The sequence below is a fragment of the Diospyros lotus genome, chromosome 13 (assembly GCF_014633365.1).
Source record: "Diospyros lotus cultivar Yz01 chromosome 13, ASM1463336v1, whole genome shotgun sequence".
Taxonomy (NCBI): Eukaryota; Viridiplantae; Streptophyta; class Magnoliopsida; order Ericales; family Ebenaceae; genus Diospyros; species Diospyros lotus.
The window spans coordinates 20,508,617-20,517,571 of record NC_068350.1 but is presented as its reverse complement, the minus strand read 5'-3'; the positions used below and the strand labels follow the sequence as shown (position 1 = coordinate 20,517,571).

General features: G+C 40.7%; 1 protein-coding gene across 1 annotated transcript; it reads right to left on the bottom strand.

Annotated features, from left to right (window-relative positions):
• Nucleotides 1-426: 426 nt before the first annotated feature.
• On the bottom strand, nt 427-6,797 carry LOC127788108 (uncharacterized). The gene is made up of 3 exons (XM_052316220.1): nt 6,538-6,797; nt 1,440-1,730; nt 427-1,024 (listed from the first exon to the last, which is right to left on the bottom strand). The coding sequence occupies exons 1-3, from the start codon at nt 6,795-6,797 to the stop codon at nt 427-429; spliced, it is 1,149 nt and encodes a 382-aa protein (XP_052172180.1).
• Between the last annotated feature and the right edge of the window lie 2,158 nt (nt 6,798-8,955).

Genomic DNA, 8,955 nt, shown 5'->3' with positions numbered 1-8,955 from the left:
TGGGTTAGCTACCCAAACCGGGTAATGAGACTCCCTAATGAATTCACTTACCAAGAGCTTGTCTACTTCTTCTTTAAGAGCGGCATAGCGCTCAGGAGTCATTGGTCTCCTTTTTTAACGCACTTGTTTGTAGCTTGGGTTTACATTTAGCTTATGCGATATAACCTCTGGGGCTATCCCTACCATATCCTCATGATTCCATGCAAATACATTGAGGTTAGCTTTAAGAAAATTGGTAAGATGGGACTTTACCTCAGGAGCCAGATTCCTCCCTAGCTTGAGGCATCTTTTTTCATCCACCTCGCTAGCTGGGATATCCTCGAGCTCTTCCACCGGGCCGGTGGCCCTATCACAGTCCACCTCACGAGGGTCCAGATCATAATTAACACCCTTTTGGCTGGCTTGGGTCACTTCTTGCAATGACATTCACTTTTTTCCCTTTGGCCCCATTTTTACAACATCTTCATAGCAGCGCCTTGTGAGGTTTTGCTCACCTCGTACCCACCCTACTCCATTGGGGATTAGGAATTTAACAGTCAGCGACCTTATAGAGGTGACTAGATCTAGATCATTCTTGGCTGGCCTCCCGAGCACGACGTTGTATGCTGAGGGGCAGTCGACTATAAGGAAATCCGTCAACGTGATGGCTTGGAGATCTGCATCTCCAATAGAAAAAGGGAGACTAATTAGCCCAACGAGGACCACTGCATCTCCTATGAACTCATAGAGTGGCTCTAGGGATAAACTCAACTGCTCCGGCCCCAATCCGATTTGATTAAAGCAAGCTCTATACATTACATTCACTGAGTTGCCTGTTTCCACCATTATCCTTTGCACTTCGGCATTATCGATTCGGGCACAAATGATAAGGGCATCATTGTGTGGCAAGTGTACATTTATGGCGTCTTCCTCTGAGAAAATGATTTCCTCTGCCATCACCCTAGCTCGTTTCAAGGACCCTACCTGCTCGTTTGATCCTGCCAACAATATGTGGTTGGCCTCTCGCAAGTACCTTTCATGGGACCTGTGGGGAGTTCTAACGAGGTGAGATCCACCATGAATTGTGTAGATCATTCAAACTATCGATGAGCATTCATTGTTGAGGGGAGGCGGCTGTTGTGCTGGTTGTTGGGTCGACTGATTGGTTGGTCGCACCACATAGTCCCTCAGTCAGCCTCTTCTGATCAGGTCCTCGATGGCATCCCTCAAAACCTAACACTCAGAGGTGTTATGGCCTGACTCATTATAATATGCACAGAATTTCTCCTTGTTTCTGAATTTGTTACGAGTCCTTATCGAGTTGGGCTTTCCGAACTCCTCCTTGTTTCTCTCCATGGTGAAGATCCTCTCTTGGGGATCAGACATGGCATGGTAGCTGTCGAAGTGACTTGATCGCGGAGATCGCTCTTCTCTCTCCACCTTGCAGCTAGCTTGGAGACCTGGTTGTTCGAGCATTCACCCGGAGCTTCCCTTCCGTTGTCTCTGTTATTTCTTTTCTTGTTCTAGTTGGAGCCCTAAGCCTCTTCTTTCTATCTGGTGGGCTTCTTTGAGCCAAAAGCCTCTTCCCACCAGATCTCCTTGGCAACTCGTTCATAAAATTCCCCGAAGTCTTTAACAGGGTCCTATAGATGTTCTCATAGAGCTTCCCATCTTTGCGGTGGCCTGCAGAGATCGCAGTCAGAACGCTCTCATTGGAGGGATCTTCGATATTGCTCACCTCGCGTCTAAACCTGGCAATGTAGTCCTTCAAGGATTCATTTGTCCTCTAGAACACTATAGCGAGGTGACATGGCAGGGCGAGCTGCCTTCTTAATGCCCTGTATTGATTGAAAAATTTCCGTTAGCACTCATCCCAACTGCCGATGTTGCGAGGCGGAAGGCCCCTAAACCAAGCTCGGGGAATATCACCCAAGGTCGCTGGGAAGACACGACACTTAACTAGAGAGCTGGTTGTCTGCAAATCCATCTAGACATTGAACGTGTCCAGGTGGTCATAGGGGTCACTATCCCCGTTGTACTACAACATACTCGAGACTTTGAATCTACGAGAGAGAGGTTCGAGCTTAACTTCTCTAGTGAATGGTGTCCTGTCTCTACGGCCATTATGCTGGCCATGGACTCCCTGTTGTGCCTCCAATTGCCAATAGGGAGCTCAAATAATTAAGTCACTCTTTTTTTCTTCTTTTTTACAAGAAAGGTTGATTCAGATGATGACAACAAATCAAAACACATTCGAATGAGAAGTAAATTCATCCAAATGAATTTGACGCTGGGGCTCAATTTCTTGAAATTTTGTGAAAGGCATTCGAATACAACAGTGCATCATTCGAATGACTTAAAGGATATTCAAATGGTTGAAAGGTTATTCGAATGTGCGCTAAGGGATTTTCTAGAAATGGATGCCTCATTCAAATGTATGAAAAATTTATTCGAATGAATTTTAAACAGTAACTCAATTATTGAAGGGATTTAGCTGATCATTCGAATGCAACAGTGCACTCATTTGAATGAATTTTTAATGTCATTCGAATAGAACAGGGGTTATTCGAATGCTTTTTTGATTAACACTCCAACAGCTCACAGGTCATTTGAATGGTTTACAACACATTCGAATGCTCGAGTTCATCCGAATACGATATTCGAATATCAGCATACTTAAATTTTTTCTTTTTGCTTATTTTATATATATATATATATTTTTTCATTTTTGTTTTTTTATACACTTCTAAGGCACAAAATTTAAATTCACATCATCAACAAATATATGCACAAATAAGCATGGATTATCACAAAAGTTCAAGCATACCTTTACCCTCCAACTTGTTATGCACAATGTTAAAGAAAAATGGTGTAAGGAAAACCTGGATGTCTTCAATGCAGAACTGATTCCTTATGCTTACTGTGAACAGTTGAAACTAAATTAACCAAAAAGAAATATTGACTTTAAACATATAAGTAATAACAAAGCCAAAGTAAACAAGGATATATATATATATTTTAAAATTATTATTGTTTTCATCCCATGTCTAGATCTGAAAGATCCATTTATTCCTTCTCTTCTCATAGTAGGCTTCATCTAATGCCCACTCTTGGATAAGTCTTCGATGGAAGGATGGCACTGAACTGTTCGGTCAGGAATGACTTCTCATACTCATGATTTTTCCTTATTACAGTGCACAAATCCTTGAGAAATTCAGCAATTGAGGGTGTTTGTATTGTTTCAGTCAGTGGGAACACCTCATATCAATCTTTATTTTGTTGATCCTTCTTTGTGGTGGTAGATCTCTGAGGGAAAAGAGGTTTAGGCTTAAATTGGATCTCTTCCATGACATTTTTGCCTTTTTCCTCTCTTGTTCTCTTTTGTTCTTTTTCTTTCTGCAGGGCATCATTGACATCCAACTCACTATAATCAACCACTCTCTCTTCTTGCACCATAGTGTGTTTTGTCCTCGGGTCTTCACGTTCTCAATTATTTCTTCACTCCCTAAGACAATCACTCATATGCCCTACTCTTGACTTTCACTTTTGATGATGGACTTTATTAATGGGATTTGGAGTGGGTTGGGATAGTTAGGCTCTGGCATGCTCAAAGTCTGTGTTAGCTGGGTCAATTGGTTCCTAATATCCTCTACAGCTTTAATGGTTTGTTCTTGACTTTTGGACATTTGTGTATAAATTTCCATTTGGCCTTGCATGAATAAATTGAAGGTATCTTCTAAAGAACTCCCCTGAGGGGGTTGATATGAGTCGAATGTAGACCCTTCATTCATTTGAAATGATTGAGGCTGGGAAAGGAAAGGCTCCTATGATTGGGCCACAAAATATTCTCCCATGAGAAATTTGGATGAAAGTACAAATTAAGGTGATATGCATCAAAGTCCGAATGGTAGTTTTCCTCATGATTCTGGTAATACATTCCCTCATAGTTGTGTGTGTGTGTGTGTGTGTGTGTGTTTCTGGACTGACCATACAATACCTCCTTAAGAGCAAGTACTATAGGACACTTATCTGTCAAATGAGCTGAAGTCTCACACACAGCACACTAAACCTCAGTTTCATGGTAAGTGGGTAACAAGTGGATAGTGTCTAGTTGCAAATCAAAAGTGGTTTTCCTAGGAGGGTACAAACAATCCCTAAGAAGTCTAGACAAATCAGGTTCCAAAGGATCATTTTCATCATGGTAAGTATCGTGTGCAGGCATATTGTAGTAGTATTGAGACATGAGTGTAAAGTTGACAATCAAATTGCAGGTAAAGAATCAGAATGATATAAAAATGTTGTTCTAGAACTCTATTTTATCTCAGTCTCATATACAATGCAATTTTTTTTCTTCTTTTCTTCTCTTTTTTTATATATAAAACAATAACAAATTTACCAAACTGTTCTAAAAATACTTGTTTTCATACCTTAATCTCCCCGGCAATGGCACCAAAATTTAACTGCGCTTAACCTTGTGCATTTATTTCAAATAAACACATAAAAAATAAACAAATAAGAAACAAGCATGTAGGGATAAGGCGTTTATACTCATTAGTGTGCGCTGTAGTACAATTTAATTTTCTGGGTAAGTCCAAGTCGATTCACTGGGAGATTATTTATGGATGAAAACAAAAATCACAGAGCATTTGGTTTTAATAAAAGTTTTCTAAAATGGTTAAAATGCAAAAACTCAACTAAGCGAGATTGTGGATGGACAAATCTTGGGACAAGGCAATTTCTGTACCAGCCCACTGATTTACCAAAGAGATATCAAAAATATTAACATCGAGTAATTTAAATTGAGGTTATGTAGTTAACTGTATCTCAAGATGATAATAGTTCTAAGTTAAGCACTCTCCATACATGGCATGAGAGACTCTGGATTAAGCAACTATCATAAATTGAAATACAAATTAACACACATTTGAGACCCGATAAGTAACCACAACTCAAGGTCATGATAGTTCTAGGTTAAGCATTCTCCATACATGGCGTGAGAGAGTCTGAATTAAGTAACCACCATAAACTGGATCGCAGATTAATCATTCTAGCTTAAGTATGAAAGCATTTCCAGTTTAAGTAACCTCCATACATGGCATGGAGACTCTAAGTTAGGCTTATGTTTCAACCCAAACCCAAAGATTCAATACACACACATTTCTCAATTCAAATCAGCATTCAATTAATTCAATCAGAGTTCAGCTCTCCTGGGCAAACAGTGGCACTGGACACAGTCCTTGCCTTGGCCCAAGTTTAAGCTTAGCCACACATCTCCAAAGAAAAATGAAAGAGACAGGGATCAAAGTAGAAATTAAGTTACAGAATTTAACGAGACAGTAATTAAAGAGACATAAATTAAATTGCTGGAATGTAAATACTGAAATTGAAATTAACAATGAATGAAAGTTACCTAATGTAAATGTCCATGAAAGGAAACTACAGAATGTAACGAACAAAAATAAAGAACTGAAATGAAAGAACAAAGTGAAGAAAACAACATTACTGGTATCAAAGAACAACAAAAAAAAAGAGAGAGAAAAGAACATAACAAAAAATAAATAGCATGAAAAGTGCTCTTGTCCCCTTATTCTGGTCAAAAGGCAGATGGGAATTCTCTCCTCTGATTCTGAGGAATGCTGGCTCTTTTTAAGCTTGTCGCGCATGGAGGAGGGGACCACTTGGTGGTGAAAAGCTACTCAAAAAGTTGGTTGTATTTACCTTAGAGCCACCGCATTCATTTACGCATGTCAGAGAGTCTTCGGGTTTTCATTCGAATGTGTGTCGACACATTCGAATGTCTTCTTTGATTTCTTTTGGCCCTTTGCATCATTCGAATGAGTTCAAGGCTCATTCGAATGAATTTCATGCTTACTGTTCATTTGCACAGCGATTTTCTCTGTCATTCGAATGCAATAGTAGATCCATTCGAATGAATTTTGGATTTTGCAACTGGTTTCTTCTATGCATTCGAATGCAACATCACTTTTCATTAGAATGGCTTTTCCATTTTCTTCAATTACATTCGAATTACTTAGTCTTCATTCGAATATGTCTTCAGCATTTTCATACGATATTCTCATCCGAATGTCTATTGATTTTCGTGTACTCATTCAAATTACTCAGCCTTTATTCGAATGGTTCTTTCAATATTTTCCTTCATATTTTCATCTGAATGTCTTTATTTCTTAGCTTCTTCTTCTTTCCCTTTTTTGATCATGCCTTGAGGGATTAATTCAACCTTTGATCTCTTATTCTTCCTTTGGGCCTGCAAACAAGTATTTTTGATGTTTTAACTCCTTAAATGAATTAAGAGGCAATAAAAATATAACAAATTTTTGGCTTTCCGAACTCTCCATGGTGAAGATCCTCTCTTAGGGATCAGATAGGGCATGGTAGCTGTCGAAGTGACCTGATTGCAGAGATCATTCTTCTCTCTCCACCTTGTGAGCTCACTTGGAGACTTGGTTGTTTGAGCGTTCTCCCAGAGCTTCCCTTCCGTTGTCTCCGTTATTTCTTTTCTTGTTCTGGTTGGAGCCCCCAGCCTCTTCTTTATGTCACGTGAGCTTCTTTGAGCCAAAAGCCTCTTCCCATCGGATTTCCTTGGCAGCTCGTTTATAGAATTCCCCTAAGTCTTTAATAGGGGTCCTATAGATGTTCTCATAGAGCTTCCCATCTTTGCGAAGGCCTGCAGAGATCGCAGTCAGAACACTTTCATCAGAGGGATCTTCGATATTGCTCACCTCGCGTCTAAACTTGGCAATGTACTCTTTCAAGGATTCATTTGTCCTCTGTAACACTGTAGTGAGATGACATGGCATGGTGAGTTGCCTTCTCAATGTCCTGTATTGATTGAGAAATCTCTGTTAGCACTCCTCCCAACTGTCGATGTTGCGAGGCAGAAGGCTCTTGAACCAAGCTCGGGGAATATCACCCAAGGTGGTCATAGGGGTCACTATCCCTGTTGTACTGCCACATACTCGGGACTTTGAATCTACGAGGGAGAGGTTCGAGCTTAACTTCTCTAGTGAATGGCGTCCTGTCTCCACGGCCATTATGCTGGTCACAAACTCCCTGTTATGCCTCCAATTGCCACACTCTTTGACACATCTCCACGATGGAGTCCAGGTCCGTAAATCGTTGGGCTTGTGATCGCCTACTTCTTTCCTGTTCTGAAGAATGATGGTTTGGAGGCGGATAATTATCCCCAATGTCCTCCTCATCCAGCGGAGGTCTCTCCTCCCGTGGATGGCCAGTCCTTCGGGATAAAGGGATATCTGGTGGTCTCTGTATAGCCTGTGCCTGAGCTTGGGCCAGAATCCTAACCACGTCAGTTGGCTGCATAACTATATTCTCCAACGCCTCCTGGCGTTACTGATAGGCCTAGATCGTCTCCATCCCAACAGTCAAAGTGACGGGTGGAACAGGAGCCCGTGGTGGCATGCCGATGGTAACTACAATCGGCGGTGGAATAGGGGCACCCACTACAGAAACAACGGGTTCTTCGGCCGAAGAAACATTCAGTAGTTGATCGCGGTGACTTTCTAGCAAATCGGCCATCGCATCAGAGCTTCGTGCATTTCTTCCTCTTGCCATGGCTAACGATCAGAGTAGGCCCTTCCTCTAGTGCTAAAATGTCAACGTTCAGAATTAGCTGACTGTGATTCGTAGGCCCGTAATGAGGAAATAAGCCAGAATACAAGGAGGATGAATGGAATAGAACGTACACGAATTTTTACATGGTTCAGCCAGAACGATGCCTACTCCACGATTGTCATCTGGTTATTCTGGCAGAGTGATAGTATGTTATTATGGTTGTCTTCTCTTTTGTACAATGATTTTTGACCCCTATTTATAGTAAGAGGTGTTTATAATTACAAAAAATCCAAAAGTGAAAAAATGACATCATAGGGACAAAATGTCCTTATCAACTCCATAAAATCGGGAGTGGGCTCCGTATTACCAGGGATCTGGTTTGCCTCATAAAGTAGATGGGTTCCTGCCTTCGATTATTCAGCAACAGGGATGTAGTTATGCGAGCTGAAAGATTAGGCCAGCGAGCTAGAAGCTTGTTTGGCTCTACAATCTGAGCTCGGGCTTTAGCGACGTATGGCCTTGTTCTAGCGAGTTCGGCCTTAGGCTTGTTGGGCTTCAAGTGATTGGGCCGGCCCATTGGGTTGTGCCCAACCCATAAAAAATGGTGTGAGAAATGCACATAACAGAGATAAAGTTGTCGGCGAATCTTAAAGATGAGAGACGGTCGTCTCATGAACAAGGACCAACTCAAGAAGAAAAGGGAGAAGAAGGGGAGATGATGGTTGCCTTCTCAAAGCAACAAGAAGCGAACCAGACCAAGAAGAGGGCACATTACAAGTGAAAGAATGTTACAACGCCTTAATTTGGTTCAGTTGTCAATTTTAATAAATGGATCCATATTAATATTATAATTAACTTTAAAAAAGAAGAAGAAGAAGAAGGAGGAGGAGGATCCAGTTATTATATGCACGCAAAAAGTTACTGGGATTACGTCATGGAAGAAAGGCTAAAAAATAAAATAAAAGTGAACTTTGGCCAGTGTAGATTTCAAACAAATTTTGTAATTATATTGTACACAAAATATCGGAATTTATGTGCACAAAATCACAATATAGTGACACGTACAATACTAGCAAATTAAAACAAGTACATTTAGGAAAATATCGGGCACAAGGGTCCAAAGAAACAATGGTCCATGGTCCTACAATATGTCCCGGTAGATTCCTTTGCAAGAACTTGTCAAAAGATCACACAAATTAATGCCACATTCATGAATTTGGGGCTTCCTTCCTTCACTATATATAGCATCCCTCTCATAAGCAAGAATACTAGTTTAACATACACACATTTGGCATTTTCTTCACCTTATACTAGGGAAGATTCTTGACAAGTTTGCAACTTAATCATGACTAGCTAGAATACAAACCCCCCCCTTCCTATATG